General features: G+C 34.5%; 1 protein-coding gene across 3 annotated transcripts in view; it reads right to left on the bottom strand.

Annotated features, from left to right (window-relative positions):
* The window catches only part of LOC138692979 (uncharacterized), a 479658-nt gene that overhangs the window by 353106 nt on the left and 107216 nt on the right, over positions 1 to 19336 (bottom strand). For all 3 annotated transcript variants that reach the window (XM_069816418.1, XM_069816439.1, XM_069816427.1), the window contains exon 2: positions 17088 to 17304. In XM_069816418.1, coding sequence (XP_069672519.1) covers positions 17088 to 17154 — 67 coding nt within the window. In that variant the 5' untranslated portion in view covers positions 17155 to 17304. The remainder of the gene's footprint in view (positions 1 to 17087; positions 17305 to 19336) is intronic.

Below are 19336 nucleotides of genomic sequence, written 5' to 3'. Positions count from 1 at the left end.
TACAAGAAAGGGGACGTCAGTTGAAACATTGGATTGTCTCTTTCTGATTGGCTCAAACCATTTTCCATTACCTCCATTAATCTACAAAATTATGGAAGATAATTAATTGGATCGAAATGTATAAGAAATACTTCCGGAGATAGATTATAATTATAGTGTTTCTATTTTGGCAACCTTACATCCAGAAAACCTACATAGGTGAACCGTAAGTAATGTCATTGTCATGTTGATTCATTCATTAATGTACTTAATTACTCATTTGTTTATTCATTTTGTGTTTATTTACTTATCTATTTTTATTTATGTATTGATATATTTATGTATGTTTATTTTATTTATTTATTTTATACATTTTATTTATTTATTGGTTTATTTATTTGTTTATTTATTTATGTGTTGATTACTTTATTAGTTTATTTATTTATGTATTCATTTATTTATTTACTTATTGGTTTATTTATTTATGTGTTGATTAGTTTATTTATTTATGTATTCATTTATTTATTTACTTATTGGTTTATTTATGTGTTTATTTCCTTACTTGTTTATCCAATTTATTTATTTACATGTCATATATTTATTTATTTATGTGTTTGTTTATTTATTTATGTCTTGCTTAGTTTATTACTTTATTTATTTACTAATTTATTTACTTACTTATTGGTTTATTTATTTATGTGTTTATTTGCTTATTTTTTATTCTATTTATTTATTTACATTATATATTATTTATTTATTTATGTGTTGATTAGTTTTTTAGTTTATTTATTTATTTATGTATTCATTTATTTACTTATTGGTATATTTATGTATGTCTTTATTTGCTTATTTGTTCATTCAATTTATTTATTTACATTTTATATAATTATTTATTTATGTGATGATTAGTTTATTAGTTTATATATTTATGTATTCATTTATTTATTTGTTTATTTATGTGTTTATTTGCTTATTTTTTATTCATTTATTCATGTGTTTATTTATTTGTTTTGCTTAGTTTATTACTTTATTTATTTATGTATTAATTAATTTACTTATTGGTTTGTTTATTTATGTATGTGTTTATTTGCTTACTTTTTATTCTATTTGTTTATTTACATTTTATATATTTATTTATGTGTTGATCAGTTTATTAGTTTATTTATTTACGTATTCATTTATTTAAGTACTTATAGGTTTATTTATTTATGTTTTTATTTGCTTATTTGTTTATTCAATTTAGTTACCTTATATATATTATATAATCTTCTTATCTTCTCATCCTATTCTATCAATTTAAGTTATTTTGCTTCGTTTCTTTCTGGCACTGTTTGTCTCCCTCGAGGGGTTAGATCGCAGCGTAGAGTTGCTGGCGCACCGTGTTCTGGCTCCAAGCAGGCCGGGTGGCCCCGCGAGATAAGAGCTCCGTGTTGTAGCGCCGAGGACGTCAGACCGCGCGGGATCCGGTTTGAGCTGCAGGTTTCGCGAACAGGTTGCAGTCGGACAGTAAAATTTATTTATGCTTGAGTTTACGTGTTTTTGTGTCATCGCCAAGCTATTCTGAGGTTGCAGCCCGACAACTCTGCGTCGTATAAAACAACCACGCGCAATTCATTCAGATGAGCCGGTCCACTTCATACCAAGAGTTAATGTTTCTCATTATTCAACGTCCTTTTAAAGTACTGACTACGGAGATTTGCCAAGATCAGATCCTAAACAGTTGAAAGTTTCAGATATGGAGTAGATGGCGAAAGATGTTGCACAGAATCTACTAGATTTTGTTGACTATTACACTTTTACTACGTCACACTACTTTCGACCAATAAAACGGTACGAAAGGACGTCTTTCAATCAATCATGGCTGCTTATCGCACAATTTTATCGCGTCCCTAGCATTTGTTTAATTTTATCGCGTCCCTAGCATTTGTTTATTTTTATCACTACCCTAGCATTTGTTTCTTCGTTTGCCAACATTTCAAACTGCACTGGTCTGGCCGTCAAAAAACAGAAAATTACAAACCACTCCAGTCGATGCACATCACTTTCAAATATGACTCGCATTTTGGCATTCAAGAACAAGAATTAATAAAGATCACTGGTCATATATGAAGAGCACCATTCGGAAATCCTGAATGAGTTGAGGGATACACCATGTACACCAACGAGTTCACTTCTTTTACGCACACGTCCAATACAACATCAACTGAACCACCAAAACATTCAAATTTGAAAATTGTACTTTCAATAATTGTTTCTTTTAAAATTATCCATGTTTATTTTTTATTTCATCATCGTTAATTAAACGTTTCTTGTTTATTTCATCATCCCTAATTAAAACTTTTCTAACACTTGTTTATATTATTTAGGTTATGTTTGTTATAGCTTCTGCTATATATTATGGATAGTCACGTAACAGAGATTGTTTAATACTAAGATTTATTGAAAATCATCTGTCAAGTGACGTTGATTACTGGGATCCGGATGATTGAAATGGAATGCAAATGTTTTAATAAAAATGAAACTGAATCAACAAAGCCTTCTTGACTAGTAACAGTCCACAGAGTTCAATGATGATTCCATAGTTGGCACAACTGATACCGGTAACAAGAAAACATCATCATAAAACACTACTCCCATCTAGCGTAATGTTGAGATGGTACAATAATACATTTTGAAGACAGTTGTATTTTCGTAAGCCAATTGATATTTTATTGTACACTTTGTTACTTCTTATCTTTATATAGCCTACTTTCTTCTAATCGTGTAATAGTCAATTAAATCCCACTCGAGTTTTGATTTTCTCTAGATAAATCAAAACCTCTAGTGAGATTACTGTTGACAAAACAACTACAGCATGCACAAATCTGGCTTCCTGTAAAATTATTCAACTACAGAATGTAGTTTGGGACATCTGGCCGAAATCTACGGCTGACCACTAGAATCCAGAATACAAAGCAGAGGTTAAATTAAAAATACAATATGATTGCGGAGAGAATATGGAACAATGATAAATTTAAAAATAAAGTACAATTTGATTTCGGAAAAACATGAGATGAAAATACATTGAAGAGTGATGAAATGAAGTAAAAAAAAAATACATAGTATTAGATAGATGGATAGATAGATAGTTTATTTTGCAAAAACATGTGGAACATATATGGCATCGTCATATACAATTTAAAATAAATGATATCATACAATGCATCCAGTTTGCTGTCCAAAAATCTGAAAGTTAGAATTATAAAACAGTTATATTACCGGTTCTTCTGTATGGTTGTGAAACTTGGACTCTCACTCTGAGAGAGGAACATAGGTTAAGGGTGTTTGAGAATAAGGTGCTTAGGAAAATATTTGGGGCTAAGCGGGATGAAGTTACAGGAGAATGGAGAAAGTTACACAACACAGAACTGCACGCATTGTATTCTTCACCTAACATAATTAGGAACTTAAAATCCAGACGTTTGAGATGGGCAGGCATGCAGCACGTATGGGCGAATCCAGAAATGCATATAGAGTGTTAGTTGGGAGACCGGAGGGAAAAAGATCTTTAGGGAGGCCGAGACATAGATGGGAGGATAATATTAAAATGGATTTGAGGGGGGTGGGGTGTGATGATAGAGACTGGATTAATCTTGCACATGATAGGGACCGATGGCGGGCTTATGTAAGAGCGGCAATGAACCTTCGGGTTCCTTAAAAGCCATTTGTAAGTAAGTAAGATATCATACAATGTCAAATTAAGATACATGAATATTAAAAAAAACTCATCGACATCATACAATGGATTTGCCATTAATATAGTCCTAATTCGTGACCTAAATACTCGGAATGGAAGATTCCTTATATCAACAGGTAGACTATTAAATAATTTAAAAGCAAAGAATATAGAAAACTGTTTTGAGTAATATTGTATTTACATTTGTCAATATATAAATTTGTATTATTTCTTGTAGAATATTTATGAACAGAAGTACATGCTATGTAATTATTAATGTTATGCCGAATGTAAAGGAGACAGGCCAATACATACATAGACGGCAATGTCAAAATTTGTGACCTTATAGAAAGAGGTTTACAATGAGTAGTATTTGGTACTCCATGAATTAATCTTAAAGCTTTCTTTTGTAATATGAAAAGAGCTTGACCAGAAGTATGGGGACCCCAAAGAATAATACCATAATTTAAGTGACTTTGTATATGGCTATGAAATATTGTAAACAATACCTTGTTAGGTAAATTATTCCTTAACAACCTTAACATATATATATATATATATATATATATATATATATAGGCCTTTACTTATTTTCTTAGCAACATAGTCAACATGAGCTTTCCATCCCATTCTAGGCTCAAGAAAGATGCCCAGAAACCTAACAGCAGCATTACTAACAGTAGTAAGACGATTAATACCAAAGTTTAATTTATACAAGTGATTGTGTAAAATGGATAATGAATCTCTCAATACCATTAGACAAATTTTGTTAATGTCCTCATTAGAAAATTTAAGAGAAAGGAGAATGGTTTTGGTTAACTTAAATGAAGTTCCCCTAGCGCCAAAAAGAAGTCCTTTCACTTCCCTTATTTTACTTGGAACCGTATTTTTCTGAGTACAGGACATAGTGATGGATTTCATTCAATATTTGTATTTTATATTGGACTGCTACGAACAATCGACGAAAGATACTTAGAGAAACATAAAGAAGTGTATGTAGTATTTGTGGACCTAGAAAAGGCTTTTGACAGAGTGTATTGCAATAAACCTATTGGGATCTTGAAATAAATTGGTAAGGATTGGAAAGAGAGGAGGCTATTCAGTAATATTTATATGAAATAATATTATAAAGTGAGGATAGGAGAAGAAATGTTAGAAGTGGAATAGGGAGAGGAGTACGACAAGGATGCTCTTTATCAACTACCCTGTTCAACATCTACCTGGAGGATTTAGTGAAGAACTGTTTTCAGAACATGGGAGGGGTGATAACTGGAGGAAGAAGAATAAATTGTATAAGATCTGATGATGATATGGTGGTGTTAGCAGAAGAGACTATGATACTAAAAAGGGATATGCTACTGAAGCTAAATGACAGCTAGAGCAGTATGGGATGAAGATAAATTCAAATAAGTGAAGACCATGGTTATCGGACGAAAAATAAATAGTCCTAAGGCTTGTTTAGTCAACTGTCCGAAGACAAGTCTGAGCCTCACAAGTGAAACTAACAAGACACCACTTATGAGGCAACTAGTCCAGGAGATAATGGGCTAGGGTGACCAGTTTCTTTCTCCCTCCATTGCATACATCGCTAATGGGTGTATAAGAGTACAGTACATCAGTTATTCATAGATTTCAAAAAGGCATATGACTCGGTTAAGAGGGAAGTATTATATGATATTCTTATTGAATTTGGTATTCCTAAGAAACTAGTTCGATTAATTAAAACGTGTCTCAGTGAAACATACAGCAGAGTCCGTATAGATCAGTTTCTATCTGATGCTTATCCAATTCACTGCGGGCTAAAGCAGGGAGATGCACTATCACCTTTACTTTTTAACTTCGCTTTAGAATATGCCATTAGGAAAGTTCCGGATAACGGGCAGGGTTTGGAATTGCACGGGTTACATCAGCTTCTTGTCTATGCGTATGACGTGAATATGTTAGGAGAAAATCCACAAACGATTAGGGAAAACACGGAAATTTTACTTGAAGCAAGTAAAGCGATCGGTTTGGAAGTAAATCCCGAAAAGACGAAGTATATGATTATGTCTCGTGACCAGAATATTGTACGAAATGGAAATATGAAAATTGGAGATTTATCCTTCGAAGAGGTGGAAAAATTCAAATATCTTGGAGCAACAGTAACAAATATAAATGACACTTGGGAGGAAATTAAACACAGAATAAATATGGGAAATGCGTGTTATTATTCGGTTGAGAAGCTTTTATCGTCTAGTCTGCTGTCAAAAAATCTGAAAATTTATAAAACAGTTATATTACCGGTTGTTCTGTATGGTTGTGAAACTTGGACTCTCACTCTGAGAGAGGAACATAGGTTAAGGGTATTTGAGAATAAGGTGCTTAGGAAAATATTTGGGGCTAAGAGGGATGAAGTTACAGGAGAATGGAGAAAGTTACACAACGCAGAACTGCACGCACTGTATTCTTCACCTGACATAATTAGGAACATTAAATCCAGACGTTTGAGATGGGCAGGGCATGTAGCACGTATGGGCGAATCCAGGAATGCATATAGATTGTTAGTCGGGAGACCGGAGAGAAAAAGATCTTTGGGGAGGCCGAGACGTAGATGGGAGGATAATATTAAATGGATTTGAGGGAGGTGGGATATGATGATAGGGACTGGATTAATCTTGCACAGGATAGGTACCGATGGCGGGCTTATGTGAGGGCGGCAATGAACCTTCGGGTTCCTTAAAAGCCATTTGTAAGTAAGTAAGTATTGCATACATCGCTGATTAACTACATAGCACACTAATCAGATTTAAGATGCATACAAACAATAATATTGTTCTTCCTCTGACATATATCGACAAGTGAAATGTAGGCCTACTGCCTGATAATAGTTGTACAGCTGTCAAAAAAAAAAAAAAAGTGGCCGCACTCGTGAACAGCGAATATTTTCAAAGTCCACTTCGGGTCGCGGCGATGTTACACGATGCATGTGCTTGTGCAAGCAGTTCCGGAACTATGAAAGTGTTCCATATCTGCTCTTCGCAGACCAGCGGTAGAGTGCTTGTTTAATGATTCAAAGGTTCTGGGTTCGCGCCTTCTTCAAGTTTTCATTTTATTTTTTAATCGTTCTTTAGCGATGTAAATGATATTCAAATTATCATTTATATTCAGTTATCGTTCTTGATGGATATGACGTTATTTATATTTTGTTATCGTTCTTTAGAGATATGAATAAAATTCAAGTCATCATTTGTATTCTGTTATCGTTTTATAACGATATGAATAATAATTATTACTATTGTAGCTACAGTATCTCCAATGGGGGTTAGCCCTATTTTACATATGTATGTTAGGGCTATAGTTTTATACACAAAAAAGATAAGCATAAAGAGAAAAGGAAAAGAAAATTATATTAACTTACGCGATGTAAACAAAACATAAACAATCCGTAAATTAGGCATTGCGATTGCAAAACAAATGTCAGTTATCAATTTGAAACATACAAAAACATTAACAACACATATACGTAACACTTCTATAACACAAATATGCAGCTTTCCGTACCATACATCATAAATTAATACACAATAGTCACACAAACACAATCAAACTATAATTACGACATTGCGACGACATCAAGCATCCCATAACTGACTCGCATACATAACAAATCAAGCATCCGTTGCAACACATACACTTCAACATAGTAATCACACTTTTAAAAGTTACAAATTTGGCTCCAAGAAGAATAAATAGGACACTGTTACTAATTACTATTCTTCTACAATTTCTTAAATACAGCTGTAATAAATCTGTGAAATTCCGATATGAATAATATTCACGTTTTTTATATTGTTATCGTTCTTTAGCGATATAAATAATATTCAAGTTATCATTTATATTGTTTTCCTTCATTAGCATTATAAAATAATATTCAAGTTATTTATATTGTTATTGTTCTTTCGCAATATAAATAATCTGTATTTTATGTAGGTAATTATTATAACACAAATAAACATCTTTCTTTGTAAAATAGGTTATTTTATTTAGATAATGAAATACGTATTATATAATATCTTATATTAATTAAACAAACCGATATTTATCATTTATATTGTGTTATCGTTCTTTAGTGATACTGTATAAATAATATTCAAGTTATTTATATTGTAATCGTTCTTTAGCGATATAAATAACATTAAATTTAATATTAGGTTTGGAAAAATCCAGTTGCATAATACTGCTATTAGTTTTTCTTTTTGTATTATTACATTATACTATCTTGAACTACAATAAAATGAAAAGGAGTAACGAGGAATTGAACCTGAGACGCTGACATCTAAATTCCGACGTTCGTCCGCTGAGCTACGAGGGCAAAAGTGTGGAAACATTTTCGGAAAAATTGGCCCAATCACACTCTAAGATTTTCTGATGATTCGTAGAAGCTAGTCCAGGATGCCGGGGGCAAAGGCTAATTGAGATTTCCCGATCTCTGATAGGGTCAAACAACCTGATAGAATTAATATTTAACCCTTGCCGTGACTTTCGGTGAAGTCCGGAGGGCCCAATTAGTCAAATCCACTCTCCTCATCTCCACGCTTGGGCCCCCTGGAATTTAATAAGATGCGAAAGAGATAGTGGTGTGCGGAAAGCAACGGGATGTTACCGCATTTAGGCCTATCATTCCCAAGAAAAACTGCAAACATGAACAAAGGAAGCTTTAAATAGAAGAAGAAGCATCTTCTGCGGACCTCTGGAAAAAGAACTAAGGAAGAGACTAGTGAAGTGCTTTGTGTGGAGTGTGGCATTGTATGGGGAAGGAACACGGACATTACGACGAAATGAAGAGAAACGAATTGAAGCATTTGAAATGTGGATATGGAGAAGAACGGTGCGTGTGAAGTGGACAGATAGAATAAGAAATAAAATTGTGTTTGAAAAAGTGAGTGAAGAAAGAATGATGCTGAAACTGATTAGAAAGATAAAAAGTAACTGGTTGGGTCTCTGGTTGAAAAGAATAATAGACGACATTAGGATATGTGGATCATATGCGGAGACTAAGAGGAAGGCAGAAAATAGGAAAGATTGGAGATTGCTGGGTTTGCAATGAAAGACCTGCCCATGGACAGAACACTTATGTATGTATGTTCAGAATGCCTGGAATATCGTGTCTAAAACAATCGCTATTTGCAAAGACTAGTCAATTCCATGCCCACTCCACTGTAAGATGATCGAGATAAGAGGAAGATAGACTAAATATTGAATTGTGGCTTTTTGTTTTGTTTTTTGAACGCTTAATTGTTTGAATGTTTCAAGGCCGACGCCAGTAAATTTGTTATGTTTATGCCACGAAAGATATTTTTATTGAGAATAAAATCTTTTTTCTTTCCATTTGCAGCCACAATATCATAATGATAAAGTCATGGCATAATATATTAATGAACCTGATGTTAATTACTAAAATAATCGTAAAAGGGAAAGGAGCCATTATGTATAGTTTGTCTCTCTCAAAAACAGAACAAAAAATAACATAAAAACACGTGGTTGTAGTCGAACGCAGGACCTCATGAATAAGAGGCCTGAACGCTACCATTATGCTATCGATAACACACAGAATAGTTCAATTATAACTGTAGATATCAGGCAACGTGGTCCAACAACATGTAACATCGCCTGTCTCCGAATTGTAGCGAAGATACCGGAAGGGAACTTTGTTTCAGGAGAGCGGCCACTTTTTCTTTTGACAGCTGTACATATCAACCAGGACCTCAATTAGAGACAATAAATAAGATAAACGTGCGAATTCGAAATGAGCTGCTGCCAGGAAGTCAGAAGGAGGATAGAAATGACAAAGGAAGCTTTTAATAGGAAAAAGGAGCATCTTCTGCGGACCTCTGAAAAAAGAATTAAGGGAGAGACTGGTGAAGTGCTTTGTGTGGAGTGTGGCGTTGTATGGGAGCATAAACATGCACATTATGACGAAGTGGAGAGAAGCGACTAGAAAGCATTTGAAAAGTGGATATGGACAAGAATGGAGCGTGTGAAATGGACGGACAGAATAAGAAATGAAGCTGTGTTGGAAAGAGTAGGTGAAGAAAGAATGATGCTGAAACTGATCAAGACGAGAAAAAGAAATTGGTTGGGTCACTGGATGAGAGGAAACTGCCTACTGAAGGATGCACTGGAAGGAATGGTGAATGGGAGAAGAGTTCGAGGGAGAAGAAGATATCTGATGATGGACGACATTAAGATATACGGCTCATTGATTGGATAGCCGCCCAGGACAAGGTTATAACCAGCAAATAAGAAAGTCTTTTAAAAAAGGGGAAAAACACATTGTACTGTACAGTAGTGGCAAAGAAAAACCGGACCGACGGAATAATCAAAGTGCGCGAAAAAACAGCCACTGCACATGCAATGCCCGCATTCACAAGATGGCGAGTAATCTATTGAAATTGAGACACGGAAATCAAAAACTCCCTAACTCCAATAAACCAAATTTTACAGGAGAGAGAAAAAACTTATTATTTCTCTTACTAACTTTAAATATTATACATTTATCTATTAATATTGTGTAAAATTAAATTCTTTATTAATTAAATACTTCAAAACCTAAATTTTTACATTATTTTACACTACAATTTGAAATAAACACTGCTGGAGTTAGTGGTTTTCTGACTTCCACAGTGTATGAATCAAGAAAAGTGAATAAATATGAGCCATGTGAAGAAAAAAAGATAAGTATGTCATAATTCCCTTATGAAACATTGGAATATACGAGAAAATGAAAGTTTATTATTAAGATTAACATTGCTACATTTTTTTTTTTTTAATTTCAAATATATGAGACAGAAAATCACAAATTACCATAAAGCACATCAAAATACACAAATAAAACCACAAACAATATTAAAATGGTAACACAGATTCATTCACGTTACAGATTATGTTTTTTTCTCTCACTCTCATGTTCTTCCTGTGCATCTAGATTCTAGATTATTACTGTCCGCAAACAGAGTTTGGTAATTCATCCTACTTTCCTCAGAAATAATCTGCATTAAATTTTGCAAGTCCTTTTGCTTTCTTCTTTCAATGGCAATGCTGAATTGTACTTTAGTTGACTGGGGAATGATGCATCTGTATTGGGTTTCTGAAAGTTAATCGACTCGATATTGTGCCTTTAATAGTCTTACTTACATGGATTTCATAGATTTTTGTGACATTCTGAATACCGTAACGTATCACTTTACTCAGTTGGTTGAACGATAGTGTTGCCACCTACCGAGAATTTCAGCTTGGAATGCAAAAACTCTGTTATTCCATGGAGTAAGTGGAGTTCTGACTTCCACGAGTTTTAAAACAGCCCCCAGAATGCAGATGAATGTCGATATTAGTGTATTCTTGCCTTCCACGCATGCGGGACAAACTAAAAAGCACCATCCAGCCCATAACTCAACTTTGTCCAAAATTGGAGTTAGTGGGTTTTTGATCTCCCTGTCTCAATTGTTGTAGTTTCGACTGCTGACGTAGCCCATTTCGAAAGCCATTAGAAAATAAGCTGGTAAAATTCATGTTCTGGGAGTAATAAGTTAATTAAGTAGTAAAATATCGCTGCAATCGAAAAGTATTGGGAATACATTTGAATAAGGAACGAAAAAAAAAGTTTCCTTCCCAGGCAGGATTCGAACCACGAAGGTCTTAGTTACCAGTCTATCGTGGTTCTGGAGTGAACAAGGCTCTGAAATCAGCTACAAGGGTCGGTCCAGTTTTTTTTTGCCACTACTGTACATACTTTTAATTTTTCAGAGCAACGTTGAAAATCAGACATGTGTTTTGATTTTGATATGAGTACAAGAATTACACTTAGCGCATCATTAACAACTATTATTCACGAAAAATTCAACTTATGAGAAATGATGGTTACAACCTTGTTCTGGGCGGCTATTCGATTATTGCTAGGTAAGCATTAAACTGAGCGATTGCACAGGAACATCTGAATATATCGGTTCATGTCAAAGCCACCTGTATTTATACAGGGTCATCATTTTATTTTTACTAACATGTTTAATATTAAGCTGGCTATACCGTTGGATCAACACCGTTTGTTACATCCTTCCACGACTGGAGTTCGATGATACTGGCGTAATATACAAACAAATCACTTTATAGGTATAGGAGGGAAGAAAAGTACTTCATCCATATTGGTAAACTAGGAAATATCGCGCTTTTGAGTTTGATCATTTTCGTTAGATTTTTGTTTGATCAAAATAGAGTACAGTATTAACAATGAGTGTTTTTACTCACGAACTGAGCTGTCCATGTGGACGTATCCATTATGCAGTGTAGCCTATATTATACTGTCTACAGCACATTAGCGTACAATAAAGATAATGAAGTTAAATTGAAAAGTAATCATAATATGGATATTTTAAACACATTTTTGAAAATGGTGGTCGTTCATTTCGATACAGGCTTCAGTTCTGATGTGCATATTAACGCACTATAGACTAATCCCAATTACCATTTTCGTCCTTCGCACTAGTAACTCATGCTGAAATAATTCTGTACCTACTCTATAAAAGAGTACCTTACGTACTGTAAATTCAATCTTCACTTCTATCCGATCCGAAAAGATAAAATTACTCAGACATGCTATCTACTGTCCGTCTAAGTGGTTATGTCGTAGGGTCGTAGAAAGGGAGGAAATCACGTGACAGTTAATTACTTAACGAGGCCCTTTTATTTAAGTTATTCTAAACAGTCGTATAATATTACGCAGATGTCAAATTCCTAACAAATATTAATGTTCTTAGAAAAGAGCTAAGACAGCCCAGCCACTAGCTGGCGAATAAAAGCTGGTGGGGGAAACCGGGATACGACGTAGGCAAATGGACGACAGTACCTGTACGAAAATGATTCAATATTGAAAGCTCTTTCGTCACCGGAAAACGCGAACATATTTTTGGAACGTACTGTTTACTATGACCGTAAGGCTACTATGACTGTACTGTATATGCGGTCTTGGATCTGTGTGGAGAACGGTTGAACGTCATTAGTAGAAGGGGTGGGAGTGAAGTACATTAAAAAACTCAGGTACAATAAAAATTGAAGTAAAAATAAAATGATGTCCCTGTAGAAACTGTTTCCACTACACACTGAAGCGAATTTTCATGCTCACGTGTGGCCTTCAACTGTGCCCAGCACTCTTCTTTTCTTCGGATTCCGACATGCGCAGGTCCGCCGAGAAGGGGAGGCAAAGGGGTGAGTGCATATGGGCCCGTGAGCAATAAGGGCCCGCCAAATTAAATGAGTCTGATTACTTTTTATTATCACGAATAATTATTCGTAGATACATACGGGTACTACAAAATTTTGTAAGAATATTTGTTACATGAATTTGACATATGAACTCAACAATAGTAGAATTAATACAAAATTACCACTCCATATGTAAATATTTGACTTTTTTATAATAGAAGGTCGGTTTCATGCATTAACGTTCACCGACACGACAATTGAGGGCCCCGGCATTTGCCTGAACTATGTTCCCGTCGCCTGTACTGAACACGTTCAATTATTTATTAGCTTGTCCTTTTTAACTACCAAACCCCCGCTGACCCACCACAATATGCTAGTGGACTATCCCAAACCGAAGTCGCAGGATACGTTTCTTTTTCAGTACATTGTATGTTTCGTGTCGAAACTTTCGTCTTTTCATTGTCGTTTGTCTAGAAAATGCTATTCATTAGTGTTACTGGTTATAGTTTAACTGCATAATGGACAAGTACAGGCATAAGTCGGGAGCTGAGAAGCACAAGGAGAGACTGAAAAAATTGGAAGATATTAAAATGAGTGCTAGACTACGAGAAAAATATTATGAAGACATTAGTAAAGAGATCAGTGATGAGCCGAAATATTTAAAATCAATTCATGCCTCTAATTTAGGGCCAACCCCACTGAAACCTATGAATCTCCTAAATAGTCTGAGGGAATTAAAACTGGACAATTTATTTCCAAATATTTGTATAGCCATTAGAACATTCTGTACAATTCCTGTGACAGTTGCTGATGCTGAAAGATTCTTCAGCAAAATGAAGGAAATAAAAAATGTATTCAGATAAACAATGTGTCAAGAACGACTGAGTAACCTTAGCTCCTTAGTCTGGAGAGCGATCTTGCTAGGTCTTTAAATTTTGATGCCATAATTGATGATTTTGCATCAATAAAGTCAAGGAGAGTTTTTTGTTGATGTTGATCTGCAAGTTAGAAAATACAGGTGTTTAAGAATAATGTTTTATAAATATAATATATTGTGCTAATATGAAGTTTTGCTAAAAGTTTTCAACGTAATAAAAGTGTATATTTTTAAGTTCGTATCTGTGTATGGGGTTTCTTTTATTTATTTTTCAAATAATTATTATGGTTAGAATAACTGGTAACTTGTAATTGTTACTTTTTTCAACGGGGCACAGTGTGTAATTTCAAGCAGCTAGCCGGCCAAAAATCAATTTTCACACCCTATCTTTAATGCTAAATTCTTATATAGACGTGTTTATAACACTCCAAAGTATACTATCCAAGTGTAGACAGATGCTTACATCTGTTAGGGGACCCTCACAACAGAGCGAAAGTTGCATGTCTCCGATAAGATCATTTTCGCTGCAGATGCGGGAGCGAAGTATGTGTTTGGATGATGCAAAGTGGTAAAGTTAATACAGTATTTTTTCTAATACAGAGTGTGGATATATTATAAGAAGGTATGTACTTACATATAAGCTAATTTTTGTGACAAAAATTATTATCTTATTGTCTAGAATAAGTGTCTGGATAAACATGTGCAAAGAGTTTGAGTTTTACCTTATTATATATTTCGAGTTGACTTTTAAAAGGTGTAGCCCTCTATCACCTCGAACAAATTTTGTAGAGATATTCATTATACTTTTCTGAATACGACGTCGTGATTTTTTTCTGCAAACAGGTGCAGACAGAGTAGCTATTAATTACTTTCAGACACCATGCGCTCCGTAATCCGGAGAGCTGTTTTCCAGATATGAAACAAGAGCGAGATAAAAGTGAAATTCTCAAATATAATTGAACATTTTGGTCTCAAAGATTACTCTGAAGACATTTTACAGTCAATAAAAAAAATGAATTAAATTTCTATGCTCGAAAATTCGATTACGGTGGGAAAAATACAGTAGAAATGAGAAAAATGTCTTAAAATATAATGCGCTATGTTTCAACCAAGATGCAAAGTCTGAAAATAAAATGTATAATACTTTGCCATCTACTACAAAACAATTCCAATTTGATTCTCCCAGTACAAGCATTCGAAGACGTCCACGTGAACTTTTCGGAGACTTAGCGAAAGATCAAAACGGGGGGGGGGAAACTAGCCCACATTTTAAAGAAAGATCGCCAGAAGAAAAGCTTTCTGTTGCCCATATGAATTTCAGAACTTCTAGGAAAAGAGATGTGGCCAATATTGTAGGAGAGCTTTCACTTGCATTACTTCAACGTGCGACAAAATGGGGAAAAAAATTCGTAAAAATTGATTTTTCAGGAACGACCAACAATTGTCATCTAATAAGGATCTCGCTTTGATTACTGATCTACAGTTGACCTCAAATCAATATAAAGAATTAAGGGAAATACAAAATCTTGTAACAGTTAATTTAGATCCACCGTTTTACTCATTGCGAAACATTGAAGATTGGATAGGTTCAGGCATGTTGACATGATAAAACAAAGCAGTCGCAATAAAAACAATGCAAATACCGCAAGAATATTTTTCAGGGAGGTTTCCACTTTCGCATATATTACGGGAATAGATGGAAATCTAATAAGTCGTTTACACATAATATATCAGAAACCTTTTTCATACGGTTTTGCAATACTGATGAACTGGCACTTGACATGTACGCAAGGGAGACAAGGGAATTATATTTATGCTTGCAAAAATAGTATTATACGCCTACAATCCTTCACAAACTCTTGGCTCATGGACAGAAGGTCACAGGACACTATTATACTTACTGGCAAACTATCTGAGGAAGCCCAGGAAACGAGGAACAAATACTATATTAGACTTTTCAGAGAAGTCTTCGCAAGAAAAACATCAAGAAAGACACAAATACCGATGTTTTACTCAGGCTACTTATTTCTTTGGACCCTTACAGCACCAGCTTAAAGAAATTAAGAAGAGGAAATCGCGGTCGATTTAAATAGTAGTGCTGCAGTTGTCTCCGAGCCTCCATTAGTCGGTCTGTCAAAGGAGAGACTAGCAGCGAGGATACAGATTCTGATGGGGATGCATCTGACGTCCGATCGAGTAAGATATGTAGCAATAGTCTATTCCTTCGCCTTACGCTTTCAATTTTAAGTGTATTCCACATTATGAACATTAATTTATTTTTTTCACTCGAATCGAATTTTTTTACAATATTACTATTTTTATTTTCAGTAAAAATAGTTGCTATTTTCATTTTCATTATTAAAAACTTATTCACTTCAATAATTGAAGATATATACTAAATTTTATGAAAATTGAGCGATTATTTTTCGAGAAATGATTTTTGGCCGGCTAGACTCGCTAAATTACACACTGTGCGGGGGTCCGAGTACAGTATTGCATAGGGGCCCATAAATTCTGTCGGCGTCCCTGAACATGCGTAGTCTTTTCTGAATCCTTTAATATAAAATTAAACGGAGACTTCAAATCTGGAAAAATTGATACAGAGCAATATTTAAAAATAATGTGTATTTTTGCCACACTCTGTATATCCGAATCAATATTTTTTTTCAAGAACACTACCATAACATCAAACCGGTCATTTGTAACAACTGTTGTAGGCCTATATAACACTTTTTGTCGTGGAACTAATACATAAAAAAGTTAAGAGTAATTTTCCATACTTAATTAACTCTCTGTTTAGAAATATTATTGATAACAAGATAAACTTAATTACTTCTAAATAGAAAAAAGTCAGACAAATTAATCGTCATTATCATGACACTGATTATTTTATCAATGTGGTATTTATTGCGAATGGGTGTGGGCAATTCTGTATGAAAATCAATGCTTTCTTTTGTTTCTTATTTTCTGTCAGTCCTGTGTATAATTCTCGCTAAAGATATGCAGAATTGAGATTGGAAATACTATTATAAGGAAATCTATGACAGAGATATCGCTTGAATAAAAAACCTGCATTCGAAATAAAACATTAGCTCTTCTTTCAGCTTGCGCCGTTCTTTTATAATTTATACGTTTTCTTCCTCTCCCTATAATTTCAAAGATGTGATGTGAAAAATAGTACGTGTAAAATACGGTTTATCTGAATTACAAAAGCAAAGAGCACAAGGCAAAATAGAGGAAAGCCTCCAGGAGACAGAATAAAAAAAACAACTGAGTACTTACCAGCGGCTGCCGCAAGACAGATGAGCAACGAAAAGAACAGAAGACGATCGGAGCGAAGCACAGCCATAATGTATAGTTTGTTAGACAGTTAACACACGCGCCGCCCAACGGGCGAAATATCAGCACTATTCACAGGTTTTGTAGTCCACCCCATGAGATCTATGACGCCACACCTTCACATAGTCCGCCCACTAGAGGCCAGGGGGACCTCCTCGATCTGAAATGAGAAATGTAGTGTTAAATGTGCGAACAACATGACTACAGAGATCAGGTGCATGTTTCACAACATATATAGGTCACTGTTTTACAATTTTACAGGGAAAAACACCTATTATGATAAACAAGTTGCAGGTTTCAGACGTTTCTAAAAAAAAAAGTACACAACTGTAAATTAATTATTACGTTAGAAGGTTTTAGTTCTCTATAAAGAAGGCTATGTATATGTTATATATTATGTTTTCTATGTGTTATATATTATGTCTCATTTCTACTGACTTGTTTACATTGTATTACGATTACCTACTCCAGTTTTTTTTTCTGTGTGTGCTGTATTTTGTAAATTTGTAGTGTTTTTTGTATCGCAGTTTTACTCCTGGTTGAATTTAAGAGAAGGCTAAATGGCCTTAACTCTGCCAGGTTAATAAACCATTATTATTATTATTATTATTATTATTATTATTATTATTATTATTATTATTATTAATTACTTACTTACTTACTTACTGGCTTTTAAGGAACCCGGGGGTTCATTGCCGCCCTCACATAATCCTGAGCAAGATTAATCCAGTGTCTATCATCATATCCCACCTCCCTCAAATCCATTTTAATATTATCTTCCCATCTACGTCTCGGCCTCCCCAAAGGTCTTTTTCCCTCCGGCCTCCCAACTAACACTCTATATGCATTTCTGGATTCGCCCATACGTGCTACATGCCCTGCCCATCTCAAGCGTCTGGATTTAATGTTCCTAATTATGTCAGGTGAAGAACACAATGCGTGCAGTTCTGTGTTGTGTAACTTTCTCCATTCTCCTGTAACTTCATCCCTCTTAGCCCCAAATATTTTCCTAAGCACCTTATTCTCAAACACCCCTAACCTATGTTCCTCTCTCACAGTGAGAGTCCAAGTTTCACAACCATACAGAACAACCGGTAATATGAATGTTTTATAAATTTTGAGTTTTTGACAGCAGATTGGATGATAACAGCTTCTCAACCGAATAATAACACGCATTTCCCATATTTATTCTGCGTTTAATTTCCTACCGAGTGTCATTTATATTTGTTACTGTTGCTCGCAGGTACTTGAATTTTTCCACCTCTTCAAAGGATAAATTTCCAATTTTTATATTTCCATTTCGTAAATATTCTGGTCACGAGACATAATCATATACTTTGTCTTTTCGGGATTTACTTCCAAACCTATCTGTTTACTTTCTTCAAGTAAAATTCCCGTGTTTTCCCTAATCGTTTGTGGATTTTCTCCTAACATATTCACGTCATCCGCATAGACAAGCAGCTGATGTAACCCGTTCAATTTCAAACCCTCTCTGTTATCCTGGACTTTCCTAATGGTATCTGCTTGTTTTAGCCCGCAGTGAACTGGAAACGCATCTGACAGAAACTGACCTGTACGGACTCTGCTGTACTTTTCACTGAGACACATTTTAATTAATCGAACTAGTTTCTTGGGAATACCAAATTCAATAAGAATATTATATAAAACTTCTCTCTTAACCGAGTCGCATGCCTTTTTGAAATCTATGAATAACTGATGCACTGTACCCTTATACTCCCATTTTTTCTCCATTATCTGTCGAATACAAAATATCTAATCAATAGTTGATCTATTACACCTAAAACCACACTGATTATCCCCAATATTATTATTATTATTATTATTATTATTATTATTATTATTATTATTATTATTATTGTTATAGTATTTCCGTACATGGCATTGTGATTTCACTCTTTTTGGTGATATTTTGTATTAGTTGGCAATACTGAAGAGACGGCCATATTAGCTTTTAGGAACTACTCTTACGTGATCCTCGCTATACGATTATTGTGCAACTATTACCTATACGAGTGCGTTTCTCTCTCTTTATGTTTCATTTCTATTGGTTTGTAATTTTTACCTTGCCAGGAATTATGACTCAAAAGATGAAACCTTTTAGCCACGCTCCGCAGTTAAACTCCAGTACCGTAAAAGTTATAGCTCACTTTTTAGACTTATTTCTTCGCGAA

This window comes from Periplaneta americana, chromosome 2 (assembly GCF_040183065.1).
Source record: "Periplaneta americana isolate PAMFEO1 chromosome 2, P.americana_PAMFEO1_priV1, whole genome shotgun sequence".
Lineage (NCBI taxonomy): Eukaryota > Metazoa > Arthropoda > Insecta > Blattodea > Blattidae > Periplaneta > Periplaneta americana.
Note: the sequence above shows the minus strand (reverse complement) of the source record. Positions and strands in the feature narration are given on the sequence as shown.